The 21,635-nt window shown below is 42.7% G+C and overlaps 1 protein-coding gene across 3 annotated transcripts in view; it reads left to right on the top strand.

The window, feature by feature from the left end:
- Positions 1-21,635, top strand: part of TGFBR1 (transforming growth factor beta receptor 1) — a 73,800-nt gene that overhangs the window by 28,845 nt on the left and 23,320 nt on the right. For all 3 annotated transcript variants that reach the window (XM_077810881.1, XM_077810879.1, XM_077810880.1), the window contains 2 exons: positions 901-1,131; positions 11,602-11,769. In XM_077810881.1, the coding sequence (XP_077667007.1) occupies positions 901-1,131; positions 11,602-11,769 (399 nt within the window). The remainder of the gene's footprint in view (positions 1-900; positions 1,132-11,601; positions 11,770-21,635) is intronic.

The following is a 21,635-nucleotide window of genomic DNA, read 5'->3' as shown; positions in this document are numbered from 1 at the left end:
TCTTTGTAAATAAACAGGGTTGTGTGTTTAAAAAAACAACTGACCAATCATTAATTTCCCCCGCTAACCAAAACGACCTAGTAGGGCTTGAAAATGGGCTAACCAATTAAGTTGGCAAGGATACTAGTAATTCCTTCTTTGTTTCAGAGGTGTCGAACTATTATCCCATTTTATATATAATGAAACCTAAGATTAAGTGACTTGTCCAAGGGCACACAGGAAAGTTGTGCTGGAGCGGGCTAGCACTCTAACCACTGTATTCTCTTTGCTTGTAAATGAGTTTCTCAGTGTCTCTAACTTCTTTTTCTTCTCAGGACTTCTTTTTCTACTGTTTGTTTTGTGGTAGAGTGACTAGAAATAGAGCTTGATAGATGAAGGTGTTTTTTGTTTTTCATAACATCAGTCTTTTAAATAGTACAATGGTATGTTTTTGATTTTTTTCTTCATACATCCCTGCATGTGTGTGTGTGGTTTTTTTTTTGTTTTTTTGTTTTCTTTAAAACCACTTTGCAGAATGCACAAGTGTCTTCCTGGGTGGCTACATGTAATATAGAATGCAATTAATGCACGAGTAGTTCAAACCTTTAAACTCACAGGAAACGAATTTCACATTTTATTTGTTACAAATCCATATCTAGAATTTGATTTAATCATTTGGTACTTGTAATTGCTGGTATTTTCAAGGTTGCTAAACAAAAAAATGTTTAGGAAGTCTGGTCTTAAAAGGATCGAACTCCTAGTTTAGATTATGGATGAAGTAAGGTAAGGAGGACTGTTATTTATCTCTAGCTCTGAACTAATCAAGGCAAGCACTATATATCTGTTGCTTTATAAGCAACAAATCTTTTCAATTAATGGTTGAATGAGCTTAATCTCAATTTAAAAATTTTTATTTTTTAGGTCTGCCTTTACTTGTTCAAAGAACAATTGCAAGGACTATCATTCTTCAAGAAAGCATTGGGAAGGGTCGCTTTGGAGAAGTCTGGCGAGGGAAATGGAGAGGAGAAGAAGTTGCAGTGAAGATATTCTCTTCAAGAGAAGAACGCTCATGGTTTCGTGAGGCAGAAATTTATCAAACTGTTATGCTACGTCATGAAAATATTCTTGGATTTATAGCTGCAGACAATAAAGGTTAGTAAGCTTTTGATAACTTTTCACTTTTTATTGATTGTGTATGTACTCCTATTTCAAACTCTTCATAGGAATTGAAAACACAAATGCCACTTTCTGGACATTTCATGTTCTTTGATGCTTGTGGAAAGGTTGCTGCAAGTGTAATCTAGGACTACACGTGAGTTTTATTAAATCTGTTTTATTTAACTTTTTAATGACTGGTCATTTAATTTACCTCAAAAAACAATCAATCAACTGAGATCTCAAAACTAGGCAGCACATTATGTATAACTTGCACACAGACATTAAGCATTATATTTAAATTGAATGGTCTTGTCTAGTCAACTCAGTTTTTGTGTAGTTACTGAACCATTTCTGTAAATCTACTTGTCATATGATCAATATGCATATTTCTGTGCTCTGACTTTCTGCTACATTCAAAACTCATCTGTACAACAGCCAGGATTGCGTCAACATTTCACTGCACTCCCAGCAAGTTCAGCCTCCGCTCCTCCTTATCTTGTGACAAGTTAAGCAACTACTCCCCCAAATAAGATTTACTTCTTTTTTAATTCAATTTTACTACCACAGTTGCATTTGGAGATGTATGCTACTCCCAATTGAGCTCTGCTGTCCCTTTCCTTTATATAGTGTCATATGACTGTATCTGTAATTAAACTGTCAGCTCCTGTAACTTAAGTAAAAGTCAATTTTTAGGATGTGACGAGGAAATTTTGGCTTTCAAGGGATGGGTAGCCGTCTATTTTGAGAAGGTGTGTAGACCTGATCCAGATCTGATTTAGATTTTATTAAAGCATTACTAGATTTTATTAAAGCATTACTAGAAGATTTTAACATTTAACTTCTCAGACTTGCAAAAACACCCAAGTCAAACAGTTCCTATCTTTTTCTTAGGAATAGATTTTTTTTTTTTTTTTTTTCCTGTGTTGATAGGCAATATCAACGTAGCATTTTCCATGGGTAGTTGTCATAGAAGTAGTCAAAGCCCGATGCTAAATTTACCAAATACTAAAATGTCCCTAACATATCCTATCAAATTAGTTTCTCTAAGGAAAACTGAAGTGTACGAAGTTTGCTTAGAGTTCATCAATATGTTTTTCAGAACCTGCATTCAGTTTGTGAAACGTATCTGAAAGTTATTCACTTAAAATTTGGAAGGGTAAAGAGACCATTGCAAGTGAGGGACCTCTCATAATAAGAGTACAAACCATTCAGAAGTAATTTGAGAGCTTCCATCTAATGGATAAAAGAAATAGAGAATTTAAAATAGTTTTAACTACGAGAACACATGCAAGTCTTGTGGTGGGGGATGAGGGGCACAGGAATTGTAGAAGGAGAATATTAGTGTGCTTCAGACCAAGGAGGTCTGAACCTCCTTGATGACTAATTACATAGATTAACCTTCTTATCATTCTACCTTCTTGTGGTGATGTATTGCTAATGATGAAATATATATTTGCAAGGTTATTTTTTTATATATATATAAAAAAATAACCTTGCAAATATTTTCTGTGATGTAAAAAATAGGTCCAAGGTCAATAAATCTAACTATTAACCACCCTTTCTTTTTTCGAAATAAGCTTGTGCCTCTGATCGGAGATTTCATGTAGCATGCATGAAACTCATGCTCCACACTGTTGTATAGTGCTGTGCTTACTAACTGCCTTCAGTTCCTTCTAAATTGCCTCCACTTGAGACCGAGTCTTAGCAGTTGTCCATGTTGAGTTCTACCTCGTCTGTGCCCCCATAGCTCTAAAATAAACTACTAAGAGGTAGTAGTTCTAGCTGTAGTTTAAAATAATTTCTCCCCTTCTCAGAGCTTTGTTACTGGACGGGCATGCCCAGTTCTGCCTATCATATCGGGAGGCAATCCTGCTATGTGGTGATCACTCCTGGTGCATCTCTCGCTTCAGGGATCTTCAAGTTTCCAAAAAGTGCTTTTGGTCTGGCATGAAAATCTAGAGCCAGAAAAAACAGAGATCAAACTTTGGTTCCGCATGATGAAGAGCTTGCTGCACCCAGCCTCTGACCCCAGCCAGGGTACCCCCCCAAATACTGGTCTTCAAATAAGTCAGCTACCTCTACTGTCTCCAAGCTGCATTCCTCAAGGACATTTAAGAGGAAAACCCAAGACTCCTCTCATAAGACTTCCATAGGCCATGTCCCAAGTTCTCCTGGTAGGAATCTGCCTCAAAGAAGTCAGAGTTGCTGATGACTCCAGCTACTTCAACACTCATTGGACTCTGACCTGGTACCCACGAGGCTGATGGTTCCTCAGGTAACCAGAGCACTGTTAAGCCTAAAGACTTCAAAATGTCAGCCTCTGATAGGCCACCAGTACCGTCAGGGGACCGAGGCATCACAAACAGCTCTATTGCTACTCACTCAGTACTGAAGAAGACCACATGGGCTCCATCTGGACTCCACTCAGAGCATCGGAGACTCACGGTACCATCAGCTCCCTCAGCTACCATTACTTTGGCTCAAGCCATGAACATGATACTAACCACGCTTTTAGTATCACAGGAGTTTCATTTTTCCCCAAGACCTATCTGTGTCCAAGCTCAAATCACCATTGCTCAGCTTCAGTCTTCTTTTGGCACCAATGACCTACAGATCCCTGGACGCCTGTCCAGTACTGACAGTTTTAGCTCAAGGTTCTTCTGGTGCTCCACCACTTCATCAGAATCCACTCTGAAGATCTTGACTCGGTCTCTCAAATATCTGTCCAAGACTCTCCTCTCCATCTCTGTAGAAGCTCTTTTCCAGAGATCTCTGAGGAAATTGAAATGACTTGTGAGACATGTCCACAATCCTGTTGGTCTGAGCACCCATGGATGTCTTCACCCATGCCATGTGCAGCACCCACTTGGCCATACTCAGACCCTTGGGTGACCTATCACCAATTCACTAGCGCCTCAAGCACTACCCATCTCAGACATAGGAAGGGTGATGGAGGTTGCCTATCTAGGAGACCAGAACCTCAGGAAGAGACCTTTTGAGGAACAGGAAGCTTGGGCTGATGAAAAGGTCTCTCCACCAGTCAACATCTCTTCTTCCTGCCTAGATGAAGCTGTTATGCCACCTCCACCATCCCTGGCTGATGTCCTGGAACCGCAAATTTTTATTTTCTCATCCCTCTCCTAACTCCTTGGTGGTCAAGGTGGATAATAAATGTGGAAGGCAGCACCATACTAAATCTACGTTCTATGATAAAGATCAGAAGCACCTCGACCTGTTGAATAGAAAATCATATTTGGCATCTACTTTACAATTTAGAATTGCCAACTACCAGGCACTGATGGCAAAGTACAACCAAACAGATTATATGGAGCTGAACTTCTTTATTGAGTGTCTTATAATTAGAACACAGAGCAGTTCTAGGCAGTTATTGCAGAAGGCCAGCCGCTCACCAGAATATCTCCACAGCCCTCTCAATACTGCTGCTTGTTCCATTTCTGTGGCCGTAGTTCTATATCATTTTAGTTAGTATAAAAAGAGTATGGTAGCACAGGACCATAGAATCATAGAATATCAGGGTTGGAAGGGACCTCAGGAGGTCATCTAGTCCAACCCCCTGCTCAAAGCAGGACCAATCCCCAATTTTTGCCCCAGATCCCTAAATGACCCCCTCAAGGATTGAACTCACAGCCCTGGGTTTAGCAGGCCAATGCTCAAACCACTGAGCTATCCCTCCACTCTTAGGGGTGGAGGCATAGCTCAGTGGTTTGAGCATTGCCCTGCTAAACCCAGTGTGAGCTCAATCCTTGAGGGGACCATCTAGGGCAAAAATTGGGGATTGGTCCTGTTTTGAGCAGGGGGTTGGACTAGATGACCTTCTCAGGTCCCTTCTAACCCTGGTATTTTATGATTCTGACCTTGATCAGCATGTCAAAATTGGTGCTTACAGGTGGAAGGTTGTGAGGTCCAAGGTCCGGATGTGAGTGATTTTTCTCCTTTGAAACCTCGTTCTCTTGAATATGGGTTCAGATTATCCCTGGGATCTTGAAAATAGGGCAGGGCAAGATTTCTGTACTGTCTCGGACTCAAACTTTCTTTTGCGGGTAGGTTTATAGATCCCAGAGAATGCAGTGGCCCTAGAGTACTTTAACATGTGCAGAGATTCTTCCATGCTGTCAGCAAGAGGTTTAGTGCCATCAGAAAGCAGGTTTTCGACCACACGGTGGGCCTTCTTTGGAAATTCTGAGAGCTGAAGCTAGGAGGCCCTCTTTTTAGAACTATGGACATTCACCTTTCACATGAGAAGTTCCTGCAGTTCAGGGTTGGCCAGGAGTATTACCAATTCCACATCCTTCCCTTTGGGCTTGTGACGGCACCCAGGGTATTCATGAATGCGTTTGTGGTGGTAGCAGCCCAGGTGAGATGCCAGGGTTTATGGTGTTCCCATATGTGATCGACTAGCTCCTAGTTGGTCAATCTTTCCAAGAAGTTGTCTCATCAATATAGTCTCTTTTGGTGCCTCCTTGCCACCTTAGAGTCTGTATAAACAAAGACAAGAGTGTTTTGTCACCCACAAAGACTTTTATAGGGGCACAGTTGGATTCTATATCTGCATGAGCTTTCCTCCTTGCAGATGAGAAACCTGATCTCTCACATCACCCGCAAGGAACCAACTACGGTGTGTCAGTGCCTTTCCCTGTTAGGCCATATGGTCACAAAAACCTATGGATACCCTCTGCCAGCCTCCACTTGCAGTGCCTACAAGCCTATCTCCACCCAACCTACTGGCTGAAGTGGGACTGCATAAACTCTGGAGTCGTCGTTCCTTCTGGATTTCTCAGCTCCCTCGCTTGGTGGTCCAACCCAACCAAATAATGATGGGGACTCACATCAGCCTTTCCACACTGAGGGCCACCGTTTTAATGGATGCCTCCCTTACAGGATGGGGTACACATTTGGACCTCCATACAGCCCAGGGTACATGGACCTCACAGGAAGCTTGGCAGCATATCAAATTGCTGGAGCTCAGAGTAGTCTGCATAGTCTGCAAGGTGGTCTTCCCCCTCATACCCTCACTCCATGTACAGATACTGTTGGACAATATCACACAAATGATGAGGAGCGAGATCTCATCTCTGCCTGGAGGCTGTCAGGCTAAGGAATCAGATTACCATACAGGCTGCATACCTTCCAGGTGTTCAGGACTCCCTGGCAGACAGGCTGAGCAGAAGCTTCTCTACAGACCACAAATGGGAAATACATGACACAGTTCTAACCAACATCTTTCCACGGTGGGGTACTGCACTCTTTGCATCCCACACAAACAGAAAGCTTCCGATGTATTGCTCCAGTGGAGCCCTAGACAGCAACTCCTAGGACTACTCTCTCATCCTCTCCATTAAAGTGGTGTTCTTAGTAGCCATCGTTTTGGCAAGAAGGATCAGTGAGCTAGCAGTCATGATGGCATACCCTCCTTACACAGTATTCCACAAGGAGGTCTCCCTACAATTACCCCAGATTCCTCCCCAACATTGTTTCTGAATTGGATGTCAGTCAGTTCAGGTACCTATATTTTTTTCCTGAAGCCTCATACTTCTCCTGAAGACAAGAGATTGCACTCCCTCAACATCAGACGTGCCCTGGTGTTCTGTCCACAAACAACCAAACCCACAGCAGAAAGGTCGCAAGGGCAAGCTATATCTTCATAGAGAATTTCTAAGTGGGTCTCGGGATGTATATTAGAATGCTGCAAAATAGCAAAGCTTCCCCTTCCTGGGGGTGTTACAGCCCACTCCAAATGAGCATAGGCAGCCTCCACGGCATCCTTATTGGACATCCAGTTGCAGGACATTTGGAAAGCGGCAAATTGGTGCTCTGTCCACACATTTACAGCACACTATGCCCTGACTCAGTGGTCAAATGCAGCAGTATTACAAGCATCACTTCTACCATCTTTCTCGCAGCCTCCTCCAGACTGAACATTGCTTGCAAAGTCACCTATGTGTGGAATACACTCAAAGAAATAGAGGTTACTGGAGGTTCTTTGAGATGGGATGGTCCCTATCTGTATTCCGCTACCAACTCTTCTTCCCCTCTGCTTTGGACCATATTGCATTGTGGTAAGAGGAGGAATTGGAGAGGCGCATGAGCATGTACTGTCCCTTACACCTGTGCATGTGTAGGTCAACAGACACTGCTTGGAAGAATTTCCAGACACAGGTGCATTGTACACATGCGTACCTACATAGGGCCCACACATCTCTAAGAACCTCCGGTTATAGTAAGTAATCTCTATTTACTCACCCTGTGCAGTAACTGTGGTTCTGCAAGATGTGTCCCTCTGTGGGTGCTCCACTACCCAACCTTGTTCCAATCCACTTCAGCGTTGTCTGCTATGAAGCTTCGCAATAGAGAAGGAACTGAGGGCTGCTTGCCGCGTGCGCTATATAACCGTGTGGCACACAAGATTAAGTAAGACGCATGCACGGGCCAAAGGGATGGTTCTGTGTGAAATCTCTGATCAAAGGCACAGGGGAAGCAAGCGCAACTAAAATGAAAATCTGTAAGGGGACATACCTCTAAGAACTACAGTTACTGCACAGGGTAAATAATCATTTCATATTCAGGTATGAAAGAATTTCAGAAAAAGCTTATGGAGACTGGGTGTTCCACCAAAACATCTCTAAAAGAAATCTTGACTTTTTGTATAGGTGTCCAGTCTGACAAAAAAAATAAGCTGAAAATGTCATAGATGGTATTGTGCCTTATTGAAGCTCAGATATGTTACTTCCTAATATGTGCACCAATTCATGTTGATTTGGATATAAGCACTGTCTCAATGTTTAAAACTGGTTAAAGGACTGAATTATGTACGTGGTAAACAATGGGAACTCTGACTCCTGTAAGAATGGTTAATTGATGCTCAGCTTCATTTAGGACAACCTTTTTTGGAATGGAGGTGAAAATATGTTAAAACTTTCAGGCAACAAATTAGACAATCCTATAAATGGATCTGGTGAAGTCTTAACTTTCTGATTGTAGTTTTCTACTCCGCACCTTTCATTTTACCATTTTCTGATGCTAGATGGAGGAGATTGGGTTTTTAAGGTATGCATTTCCTTGTGGTGTGCTGAAACATCTTGGGTTGTATATTAATGATTTTTGAAAGTGTGGTGAACAAGAACCCCAAGTGAGATTATTTATTAGGTTGGTGCTTGTGGGGGTGGGAGGTAGGGGTGGACAGCTATGCAAAGGCTAGGGACCAAGAAAGTGGTGACTCCTCTCTGTGCAAAGGGTGAGTACCTCTGACTCAAACCTAGAACTGGGAGTTGGGAGACCTGGGTTCTGTTCTGTTTCTGCAAAGTTAGTGACTTTCAGCAAGTCACAAAGTGCCCAGTATTGCAAGATGTTGAGCACCCTTATTTCTCATTGAACCCTCTAATTCTGCAGGATTGTCCCACAGTTTCTCCATTTGTGTAAAATGAGGAAGATACTATCTCGTAGGGGAATCAAGACTAAAATTCATCTAATTTTTGTGCAATGTTCTGAGATCCTTGGATGGAAGACACTATTGAAGTGCAGCATGAGTTTTACACCGTTGATGAAATTGTTCTTAGACACTTCTGGGCATCTCCAAACTAGAAAGACGTTAAAATGTGGAGCATTGGGTAAAGACCAACACAAATATAAGGGATCAGTTCATGAGGAAAGATTAAAAGAATTGAAATGGGAGATAACATCTTCCAGATACATTGTCATCTTATCATGAAGGAGAGAGGAGTGTTGTTTAATGCAGTGTACGGAGTTTAATTAGGGAAACAGTGGAATTAAATTAAGCAAAGGGAAGTATTTTCGACCCTAAATTAACTCATTAGTTCATTACTTAGTTTTGAATTTCTACACCCCCCTCGGGGCACCATCAACCATGCCAACATCTCTTGAATCAGCATCAAGTAGACATATGTACACACAACAAATTCCTAATGTTTACCTTGAAACTGGTTCAGTACCAGTCATTACTATTCACCTTGCTGACCCAGACAAAGAAACCACATATGATACTTACCCAGTGAAGAAAAAAGCAGCAGCACTTCATATAGTGTTGTTTACTTGCGTGCCTGATCAAGACAATTCAAGAGCAGACTAAGCAAGAGGGAATTAACATAGACAAGAGAGCTTGAAGATTTTTAAAGGTAACCTGCAACAGGAAGTAGTTGTTTCTTTATGATGTGTAAAAGACCGGACAAAAGTTTTTGTCTACAGCAGTTTTTCCCCCTGTGGTTTAGAGATAATAGACATACCAAGAGTATGGTCTTCTGTTTTTAGTGGAGGACTAGAGAACTGGTGGCAGCTTTTCTGGCCATCTTTTGAAGGGTCAGGGTGTCTGATTATTTCTAATCTCTTTTCTACCAAACATTTGTGTGACCTTTCAGTTAAGACTGGACCTTTAACTGTCCCTGGTACCATAGACCAAGAGCTTTGTTGGCATTGGTACTGGCATGAACACAGCAAGATCTGACTTCACTATTTTCCGCTAGCAGAAATTGGTGGTTTAAGGCTGTCAAGGTTCCTCCCCCACTCTGAACTCTAGGGTACAGATGTGGGGACCTGCATGAAAACCTCCTAAGCTTACTTTTACCAGCTTAGGTTAAAACTTCCCCAAGGTACAAATTAATTTTATCCTTTGTCCTTGGAATATCCACTGCCACCACCAAACTCTAACTGGGTTTACTGGGAAACGCCGTTTGGACACGTCTTTCCCCCCAAAATCCTCCCAACCCTTGCACCCCACTTCCTGGGAAAGGTTTGGTAAAAATCCTCACCAATTTGCATAGGTGACCACAGACCCAAACCCTTGGATCTGAGAACAATGAAAAAGCATTCAGTTTTCTTACAAGAAGACTTTTAATAGAAATAGAAGTAAAGGAATCACCCCTGTAAAATCAGGATGGTAGATACCTTACAGGGTAATTAGATTCAAAACATAGAGAATCCCTCTAGGCAAAACCTTAAGTTACAAAAAAGACACACAGACAGAAATAGTCATTCTATTCAGCACAATTCTTTTCTCAGCCATTTAAAGAAATCATAAACACATACCTAGCTAGATTACTTACTAAAAGTTCTAAGACTCCATTCCTGGTCTATCCCCAGCAAAAGCAGCATATAGACAGACACAGACCCTTTGTTTTTCTCCCTCCTCCCAGCTTTTGAAAGTATCTTGTCTCCTCATTGGTCATTTTGGTCAGGTGCCAGCGAGGTTACCTTTAGCTTCTTAACCCTTTACAGGTGAGAGGATTTTTCCTCTGGCCAGGAGAGATTTTAAAGGGGTTTACCCTTCCTTTTACATCTATGACAAAGGCAGATACAGCTCTCTCCTTTTTTTTCTCTATTTGAAGATTTTCTACTTTTAAAATCTCACAGAAAGCCAAAAGCCTCTAGCCTCCCTTAATATTCACAGAGGATTCTAAGAATCTTGTAGACTTTACCACCTTTCCTTGAGATTTCAGTTTTGTTCTTTGGAAACTTAATCCTTTCAAGGTCCTGTTCATCAGCATGTCTGAAAGAATAAAGACCTTCCTTTTCTTGCCTTTCCTTCCTGTGTCATGTACAGAGTCCTTAGCATGAAAAATGTATACTCAAAAGGTAGTGTGGAGTATGGTTGCCATAATAGGAATATGTTGAGGAATGGTAGGTTTTATTTTTTTTAAGGCGAGAAAGGGGTTTGTTTTACAATAAGGATAAAGTTGTCTGAACAACTCCCACTAGTCAAAGAGCTTTTTTGTTTTGTTTTAAATACATTAGGGAAGCCTATTCAATGGCAGGATTGCTTTGTCTGGTTTAAAAACAAAGTCTTGCAACTGACACATCTCTGCTTTCTGGGTCAAAAGAGGAATCTTCAGTCTTTCACTGGAATTTTTCAAGTTTCACATTCTGAATTCCCTTCATACAGTATCTTCTATGGTTTTTATTTTTTAATTTTTGAGGTTCCTGGTATTTGGTGTCCACTGATCTAAATCTGAGGCAAATTTGCACGTTCCTAGTGCATGTCATCTTTAGGTCTGAGAAAAGTGAGTGTGCATTAGCTCCATCGTGTAGAACTGTCTAGCCCACAGTCATGCAGCAAGCCAGTGGCAGTGATAAGAAAACAAGCAGGTTGCTTGATTCCAAGTTCTGTGTTCTAACTTCTATGTGCTCCTGCTTTCTCAGAAAAGGGAATGTCATTTCTTAATTCTTTGATACTAATACATGTTGTCCCTTCATTGTTTCGAAACCTTTCCCTCTTCTAGAATAGGGGAGAGAAGTCCCAGGAATGTGGAACATTAATTGTAAGAATGGAATGGCCTGAATTCCCCCCCCCCCCCCGCCAGCTCCCTTCCACTCATATTTTGCTGTTTATTTTTCTGGGTTTTTTTCCTCTTATGGAAATCTTATAGTTGGTACATTTTAAAAAAACCATTTGGTTTGCTGGGCAACTTTATTTACATCTAATATCTTATTTTGCAGACAATGGTACATGGACTCAGCTCTGGTTGGTGTCAGATTATCATGAGCATGGATCACTCTTTGATTACCTAAACAGGTATACCGTTACTGTGGAAGGAATGATAAAGCTAGCTTTGTCCACTGCCAGTGGACTTGCACATCTTCACATGGAGATTGTCGGCACACAAGGTAACTTTTTGTGTTTGGTCTCGTATATGACCTTATGATCCTAAAAGGATATGGGGCATTTGAAGGCCTATTTCCATAGTGAAAATTATCAAGAGAATTATGGGAAAGATCTAGGAATTTAAGACCTTGTCCATATTTGAGTTTGTCTGCTGCTTGATATGGTATCGTTTGAATTGTTCTATACAAATGTGTAGTTATATTTGGCAATGGGATTAAGCTGAATGTGTATATCCTCTTACACCAGCTGTGCAGGTATATCCATCTGCAAAGGTGGACAGTTTCTTACAACTGTGGTAAAATAATCTGCAGATCATGTATTCTCTGTTGGCAACAAAAATTGATTAGCTTAATAGAACGCTATTTGAGTGGGTTCTTTATTTAAAAAAAAATCTAAAAGACCCTTGTATAGTATCCCAGTTCTTCTTAGATTGCTTATATGTCTATATATTCCACTGTAAGTGCATGTACACCCTGTGCACCCGAGCTAGAGGCTTTTGGTCAGTAGTACCTGTTGGGACAGCGGTCTACCTCCCTCTGTTTGTTTTCACAACACATGGTTGCAAGTCCCAGTGATGCCTCAAAGCAAAAGACAGTGAGCATATCAGCAGCCTTTCTTGTGTAAATAGTGAGTTAATATGTAGTTAGCCTTGGCTTTTATAGTGTTTCCTTTGTTCTCCTTTCAGACATTTTTTTTACTTTTGTTCCTGGAATGATACTTGCTACCAAATAGTCATGCATAAGTCCTTGGGCTTTAAGAACTGTCTGACTTGTAAGGAGTTCTGCCTGTTAATGATGAGCATACTAGATGCCTCATCTGCCTAGGTGATGACCATATTATGGACAAATGTGCAGTTTTTATGTCTTTCTGTAAGAAGACTTCAAAATCAAGAGACTCCTGTCTCAGGGGTTACTCATGGGGAGGAATATATGCTTGACCTCCAATCCAAGCCTTTCTTGGGCAAATAAGTGAAGTACATTGCCTCTAAAAGTTTTCTGGCAGCTATTTCTATTTGGCTGCTCCTTCACTGAAGCCCTCAACCTCTGATGGAGGGAGAAGAGGCACTGGTCTTTTGTCCTTGGGCTAGTCATTAAGGGCCCCAAGACATCCAGCTCTTCAGAGCTCAAGGGTAGTTCAAGACCTAGAAAGGATTCCTCACGCACCTGTTGGGGACTCCACCATTGTACCTCAGCTGAAATGGTATCTCAGAAGCTGTTTGGTACCAAGCTAACTTGAAGACCACCACAGCAGTGCTTGTCAGTACTATCTATATTGGCTTATTGACATAGGTACTGATAAAGCAAGTACCTACTGTATTATCTACTCTTCAGGTAAAAATGACCCCAGCACAGAAACTACTGGGTACTGTCAACTCCTCCAGCAATTATGGGAGTCAAAGATTTGCTCTGCATGTTGGCATCAGACTTTCCTATGCAGGCCACTCAGACAGTGGCCTCAGTACTGGCAAAGCCAATCATAGCTCTGAAACCTTCAAATATAAGGGCTCCAGGTACACCTACTGGCACCACATCAGCCTTACCAGAGGAATATTTTTCCTGCAGAAGTTGCCCAAGGAAACCTTAGACTATTGATTATATTACACACAACTGGACCTGAGTGAGTAGTTTTACCCATCAGTGAAGGATTGCTGGACCATGCCAAGCTTCTCCAGTACAGACTTCAAAGAAGGTGGACTGTTGCTACCAGGTGCCATCTCAGGGGTTGAGCAGTTCCTTTGGTCACCCTGCTTCAGGTACTGTGATGGTGGGAGCAGAAAACAAGAGGTTGAAGCAGGGACATTACAAATTACAAAAAGACTAGGAGCCAAAGAGGACTGATTCCTTTGGAAGGAAGACTTATTCTGCATCTAGCCTCCAAATGAGAATCACTAACTAATGGACTCTATTATTGAAATATGACTTTATAAACTGGGCTTTACTGAACAGGGTATGGAGGAGGAGTTTAAATCTATTGTTACTGAAGGCCTGCTAGTAGCCAGGACATCACTGCAGTCAGCTCTCAATGCAGCAACTATAACCTTCAGATCCATGGCAATTTTCACCATGCAGAGGTCTTTGTCTCCACACAAAACACATACAGAGGGAAGTCCAAACCACTGAGGGGCCCACCCTCTGATGAGTGCAGTCTCTTCAGCAAGAAGATTGATGAGGCTTTACACTCCTTAAAGAATTGAGAGCAGCATTAAGGTTACTAAGGGTATGTCTTCACTACCTGCTGGATTGGTGGGCAGCGATTGATCCAGCGGGGATCAATTTATCGCATCTAGTGTAGACGCAATAAATGGATCCCCGAGTGCTCTCCCGTCGACTTCTGTACTCCAGCTCTGCGAGAGGCGCAGGCCAAGTCGACGGGGGAGCTACAGCAGTCGACTCACTGCAGTGAAGACACCACGGTAAGTCGATCTAAGTACGTTGACTTCAACTACGTTATTCATGTAGCTGAAGTTGCATAACTTAGATTGATTCTCTTCCCCCCCCCCCCCCCCAAGTGTAGACCAGGGCTAAGAGTGTATGCCCCAGCCCCTAAAGGAGGCAGCATAGGCCTCAACGATATAATTGACAGCCTAGCTTCCAGCCTAGACAGGCTGTTTCCTTGAAAGCAGGATAAGTCTCTACTAAGAAAGTCATAGGCTTCTGTATCAATAAGCTTTACCCATTAGACTCCACCAACATCAAGGCAGCCAATTTGACTGCTTCATCAAGAGCAGAGCCCTAGTCATCTTGATCTTCCCTATCTGTCTGTGATTTTAAATCACTTCTGAATTCATACCCTACACAGTATTGCAATAATATTTGTACAAAATATGCCTTGAGTTATCATTCTGAAAATTAATAACTTGCTAGTCAATATCATAAGGAAATGTATGTAGCAAAATGTATATGCAGTTATGAATCCCCCTCCCCCCCTTTTGGTGTTAGCACATGTTCAGAAGCAGACAGCCCTTGGCAAAAGTTGTTAAACAGATCTCTCTCCTAAACAAAGGACTGTGTTTACATCAATTACATATAGTAGTAAATAGGGTTCTCAAGACAGCTGTGGGAGGAGATGGCAGGAAAGGGAACAATTTGCAATTGAGTAAACACAAGTGTGGGAAGAAAGAGAGCATGGAGCCTTGTTCATCACCAGACTCCATGTTGCCTTCCTCATGGATAAACTTTACTTTGAGGGTTAATCTTCAGAAGAATCCACTTCACAGGTTCACTGAACTATGAACTTAAGGTTTTCTGCCCCTTTATCTTTTTGACCTAAGAAGATAAAGGCCCCAGCACCTTTGGGCCTCTGGGAGAGATCCTGATCGAGGAGCAGATCAGTCACCATCCTGCTGGAAGACTGGGGGTGAAAAAGGCCATCTTAAATGAAGTCTTGAACCGAGACTTGCTAGGTAAAGTTTTAGATGTAGATCCATGTTTTCACTTTTATTTGTTGGTAACCATTTCTATGTTACCGTCTACTTGAATGGACTTAAAATCCTACCTTTTGTTTTGTTTTTAATCTAAACCAGGCTGTGTTTAAACTGAACTGTTTGGTAGCTCCAGTTCAAGTAACAAACTGTTGAATATTGACTCCTTTAAAAGGGCAATGAACTTTAATAGCCCTCTGATTGTTCCAGGGCGGGGCTGGACTTTTCAGTTTGTGGGAAAACTGAACTGAGGAGTGTGTGGAGTCACCATACCAGTTGTTAACCAAGGCTGGTGGAAGCCAAGAGAAATCTGTGGTGTTGCAGGCAGGTTTCAGGATCCAAAGCATTGGACCAGGGCTGCCCAGTATTTAGAGTCCATGCGGGTTGCTGGCTGTGGCCATCCCAGGTGGAGATCCATAGGGGCCAGGGATTGTGAGGCACTTGTAAATCCAAGAGGTGGCAACTCTTCACTGGTTTGGATTGCACCCCAGAATGTGACTGTCCCCTTCTTTGGGGAACCTGTTGTACCTCAGTGTCTGGAACTCCATAACCATTGATTGATGGTTCCAGACAGTCTGTGGTACTGGGATACACAATCCAATATCAGTCCTTGTCCTGCCTTACTCACCTTCCCCTTTCTTATTCAAGGACCGTTCTCATGAGTTGGTACTGCTTTAAGAGGTACAGCGTATTCTAGCTCTCAGAGCAGTAGAGGAGGTTGCTTTACAGCACATGGGAAGGGGTTTCTACTCACAATATTTTTTTCATACCCAAAAGGGGACTGGTGGTGGGGGAAGGGATCTGAGGACTACCCTGCAACCAAGAAAATTGAACACCATCCAGGATCATAATCATAGAATGTAAGGCCAGAAGGGACCACCGGATCATCTAGTCTAACCTCTTCCTGAATATCACAGGCTACCCAGCACCTTCATGCTAAACACAACAACCAAAATTAGACCAAAATATTATGCCATACATGAGACTAGACTGTTATGTACCACAGGCAGAAGAGTAGAAGGGACAGAGGTGCTCACAAGCTAAAATTCAGAAAGCTGATGTCCCTTGTCTCTATCACATCCCGAGATCCAAATAACTGGCACACTGATCTAAGTCTGCAGAATGCCTACTTTCACATACTTTGTGGCTTGGGTGGATAGCTATTTAAGATGCCTAGTAGGGGACTACCATTAGCAATATACAGTGTTTCCATTTAGCCTCTCATCAGCCCAAGAGTATTTACAAAGTATAGGACAGTGGTTGCAGCTCACTTCAAATGTCTCCATACTCACATATTCCCATGTCTGGACAGTTGGTTAATTTGCATTTGGTCTATCCAACAAATAATGGACAGCATCCATCAGAAACAGTTGCCATTTGCACAGCTGGGCCTAAAATAAACAGGAAAAATGATACAATCTCCTGTACAAAGAATTGAGTTCATTGGAGCCATTCACAACTCTGACCGCAACAGCCTACTTGCCTTCAGGAAATGTTTCAGTCCATCCTAACCCTATGGATCGATCTACAGGCTTTCCCAGGAACAAAAGTAAGGTCTTAGCTGGGATTGCTAGGAAACATGGCATCCTCCACTTATGCCAGATGTCACCTGTAGTGGATGCAAAGCTGGTTGAAGTTTGTATCAGTGAAGCATCTTTTGGACATGCTGCTTACAGTTTGATCATCAAGGTAGTGGATATGCAGGGGAGTACTGTTCTCCTTTCCATTTCCCTCACATGCCTCCATGCTGGGTTGGAGAGCACACCTGGATAGGCACAAACTCAAGGTCTATAGGCCAGCTAAGGATCAGCTCTTGTATACATCTTGGAGCTGCGAGCTGTATTTTGTGCCTGCAAAGTATTTCTTCCATCTCTCAAAAGCCTTACTGTCCAGGTGATCACAGATGACTTACCTTTGACAAAGAAGAGGGAGCAAGATCAAACCCCTTGTGCCCAGAGGTGGTACAAGTTTGGAACTTCTGCATTTGGAACAACATCACTATCAAAGCTTCATGTCGACTGACGCACGGAACATGTTGGTGGATCACCTCAGCAGATACTTAGTTGAAAATCCTAAATGGTCCTGAAAAACAAGGTAGTGCAGATATTCAACAAATAGGGGTTCCCCAACATAGATCTGTTTGCAACCAAGAAAACAAAGTGTCACTTCTGCTCCAGGGCCAACCAGAACCCAGGACCAGTAACACATGTATTCCTGTTTCCCTGTGATCTAGAGATACTGTATGATTATTAGTGTGATCAGAAAGTTGAAACAAAACTGACCTGGAATGATTAATAGCCCTGGGATGGCCAAGGCATTACTCATTCTTTGATCTTCTCACCCTATCACTACAACCTCCAATTACTTTATTGTTGCTCTAGGACAATCTCTGAATCATGACTAAATTATACACCCCAATCTTCAGTCTCCAACTCAATGTGGATGATGAGTGGCTAACTGCACTGGAGAGTGTGTTCACATGTCCTCACTAGCAGCAAGAGTCAAAAGTAAAACCACTTTAATGGCTAAGTGGAAAAAATGTTCTACTTGCACCCATCAGTCTCCAGTCAAAGTGCAGGTCCAAGATGTGTTAAAATAAGGCTGGAGGGTTTTTGTTATGTTTTAATCTCACCTGACAGCCATCTCTTGCATTCACCCTTCTCTCCAGGCATGTTCAATGGTCTCCCATCCCATGGTGTAAGAACATTTTTAAAAGGCCTCATAAGGGTTTACTCACTAACAGGAATCTCTTCTTTCCTGGGACATTAATTTAGTATTAGCAGGATTTATGGGACCACCCTTTGAGCCCTTAGCCTTGTGCTCTCTCTTCTACTTATCACATAAGACAGCTTTCCCAGTTGTAATAACAGTGAGAGAGCTGAAATCTTCAATAGCAGGACCCCCTCTCCCCCCGTCACTGTTCAGGGCAAATGTACCTGTATTTCCCCTCCGTGGTCCACCAACAGCACCCAGCTAATCAGCTGTCACCTCTTGAAGAGAGACCCAGGCCACTCTCCATCTTGACCCAGGGCTTTTTCTCAGCTGCTCCGTTTCCTGCATACACTGTGATATCCCCATAAGCCAGACTGTGTGCCAGCATCTGCACTCTGTTTTCTCTTCAGAAGCTATGCACAGCTGTGATTACTACCCAGCACTTTCTAAGCACACATTTATTCCACATAAAAGCTTTGCAGAGAAACTTTCTCCCCCCACCCCAAAAGACCCCCACAAAAACCCAACAACCGTATACACATGATAAAATAGCTTATTAGTGATCATCCCTGCCCCCTCACCCCCTGCAACTCCATCGAGGGCTTGGGTCAGTGTCAGTCCTTCCAATTTTTTCGCAAGGATTCCTTCCCCTCCTCCTGAGACAGAACTTTGTCCATTTATTGGATCAGAAAGAAGACCCTGAGTCAGTTTAAACTCAAGCTATTTATCCAAAAGGAGTACTTATGGCACCTAAGAGACTAACTAATTTATTTGAGCATAAGCTTTCGTGAGCTACAGCTCACTTCATCGGATGAATGTAGTGGAAAATACAGTGGGGAGATTTTATATACACAGAGAACATGAAACAGTGAGTGTTACCATACAGACTGTAACAAGAGTGATCAGGTAAGGTGAGCTATTACCAGCAGGGGAGGACTTTTGTAGTGATGATCAAGGTGGGCCATTTCCAGCAGTTGACAAGAACGTGGGGGGAGAGGAAATAAACCTGAGGAAATAGTTTTACTTTGTGTAATGACACATCCACTCCCAATCTTTATTCAAGCCTAAGTTAATTGTATCCAGTTTGCAAATTAATTCCAATTGAACAGTCTCTCGTTGGAGTCTGTTTGTTTTTGAAGTTTTTTGGTTGAAGAATTGCCACTTTTAGGTCTGTAATCGAGTGACCAGAAAGATTGAAGTGTTCTCCGACTGGTTTTTGAATGTTATAATTTTTGACGTCTGATTTGTGTCCATTTATTCTTTTACGTACAGACTGTCCGGTTTGGCCAATGTACATGGCAGAGGGGCATTGCTGACACATGATGGCATACATCACATTACTATCTGTCATATCTCGGGGCCTCTCCTTCTGGCCCTCTACCCCAACGAACATGATACAGTTCTGTAGTGACCTAGAATCCTATTTTCGGCATCTCTGACTCAAGGAATATTTCCAACACACCTCTGAACAACATACTAACCCACAGAGACCTTCCTACCAAGACTACAAAAAGAAGGATTCTGGGTGGACTCCTCCTGAAGGTCAAAACAACAGACTGGACTTCCACATAGAGTGCTTCTGCTAATGTACACGGGCTGAAATTGTGGAAAAGCAGCATCACTTGCCCCATAACCTCAGCCATGCTGAACACAATGCCATCCACAGCCTCAGAAACAACTCTGACATCATAATCAAAAAGGCTGACAAAGGAGGTGCTGTCGTCGTCATCATGAATAGGTCGGAATATGAACAAGAGGCTAGTAGGCAGCTCTCTAACACCACTTTCTACAAGCCATTACCCCCTGATCCCACTGAGGGTTACTAAAAGAAACTACAGCATTTGCTCAAGAAACTCCCTGAAAAAGCACAAGATCAAATCTGCACAGACACACCCCTAGAACCCCGACCAGGGGTATTCTATCTGATACCCAAGATCCATAAACCTGGAAATCCTGGACGCCCCATCATCTCAGGCATTGGCACCCTGACAGCAGGATTGTCTGGCTATGTAGACTCCCTGCTCAGGCCCTACGCTACCAGCCTTTCTGGCTATCTTCAAGAAACCACTGACTTCCTGAGGAAACTACAATCCATCTGTGATCTTCCTGAAAACACCATCCTAGCCACTATGGATGTAGAAGCCTTCTACATCCAACATTCCACACAAAGATGGACTACAAGCCATCAGGAACAGTATCCCCGATAATGTTACGGCAAACCTGGTGGCTGAACTTTGTGACTTTGTCCTCACCCATAACTATTTCATATTTGGGGACAATGTATACCTTCAAATCAGCGGCACTGCTATGGGTACCCGCATGTCCCCACAGTATGCCAACATTTTTATGGCTGACTTGGAACAACGCTTCCTCAGCTCTCGTCCCCTAATGCCCCTACTCTACTTGCGCTACATTGATATCATCATCTGGACCCATGGAAAAGAAGCCCTTGAGGAATTCCACCATGATTTCAACAATTTTCATCCCATCATCAACCTCGGCCTGGACCAGTCCACACAAGAGATCCACTTCGTGGACACTACGGCGCTAATAAGCGATGGTCACATAAACACCACCCTATACTGGAAACCTACTGACCGCTATGCCTACCGACATGCCTCCAGCTTTCAAACAGACCACACCACATGATCCATTGTCTACAGCCAAGCTCTACGATCCAACCGCATTTGCTCCAACCCCTCAGACAGAGACAAACACCTACAAGATCTCTATCAAGCTTTCTTACAACTACAATACCCACCTGCTGAAGTGAAGAAACAGATTGACAGAGCCAGAAGAGTACCCAGAAGTCACCTACTACAGGACGGGCCCAACAAAGAAAATAACAGAACGCCATTAGCCATCACCTTCAGCCCCCAATTAAAACCTCTCCAACTCATCATCAAGGATCTACAACCTATCCTGAAGGACGACCCATCACTCTCACAGATCTTGGGAGACAGGCCAGTCCTTGCTTACAGACAGCCCCCCAACCTGAAGCAAATACTCGCCAGCAACCACACAACAAAACCACTAACCCAGGAACCTATCCTTGCAACAAAGCCCGTTGCCAACTGTGTCCACATATCTATTCAAGGGACACCATCATAGGACCAAATCACACCAGCCACACCATCAGAGGTTCATTCTCATGCACATCTACCAATGTGATATATGCCATCATGTGCCAGCAATGCCCCTCTGTCCAGTTTGGCCAATGTACATATCAGTCTCTACGTAAATGAATAAATGGACACAAATCAGACATCAAGAATTATAACATTCAAAAACCAGTCGGAGAACACTTCAATCTCTTTGGTCACTCACTTATAGACCTAAAAGTGGCAATTCTTCAACAAAAAAAAACTTCTTAGACTCCCAACGAGAGACTGCTGAATTGGAATTAACTTGCAAACTGGATACAATTAACTTAGGCTTGAATAAAGACTGGGAGTGGATGAGTCATTACACAAAGTAAAACTATTTCCTCATGTTTATTTCGCCCCCTCCCCCTACTGTTCCTCAGACGTTCTTGTCAACTGCTGGAAATGGCCCACCTTGATTATCACTACAAAAGGTCCCCGTCCCCCCTCCCGCGCTCTCCTGTTCACCTTACCTAATCACTCTTGTTACAGTGTGTATGGTAACACTCACTGTTTCATGTTCTCTGTGTATATAAAATCTCCCCACTGTATTTTCCACTGCATGCATCCGATGAAGTGAGCTGTAGCTCAT

This window comes from Eretmochelys imbricata, chromosome 2 (genome assembly GCF_965152235.1).
Source record: "Eretmochelys imbricata isolate rEreImb1 chromosome 2, rEreImb1.hap1, whole genome shotgun sequence".
Taxonomy (NCBI): domain Eukaryota; kingdom Metazoa; phylum Chordata; order Testudines; family Cheloniidae; genus Eretmochelys; species Eretmochelys imbricata.
This window is presented reverse-complemented; position numbering and strand designations above follow the sequence as displayed.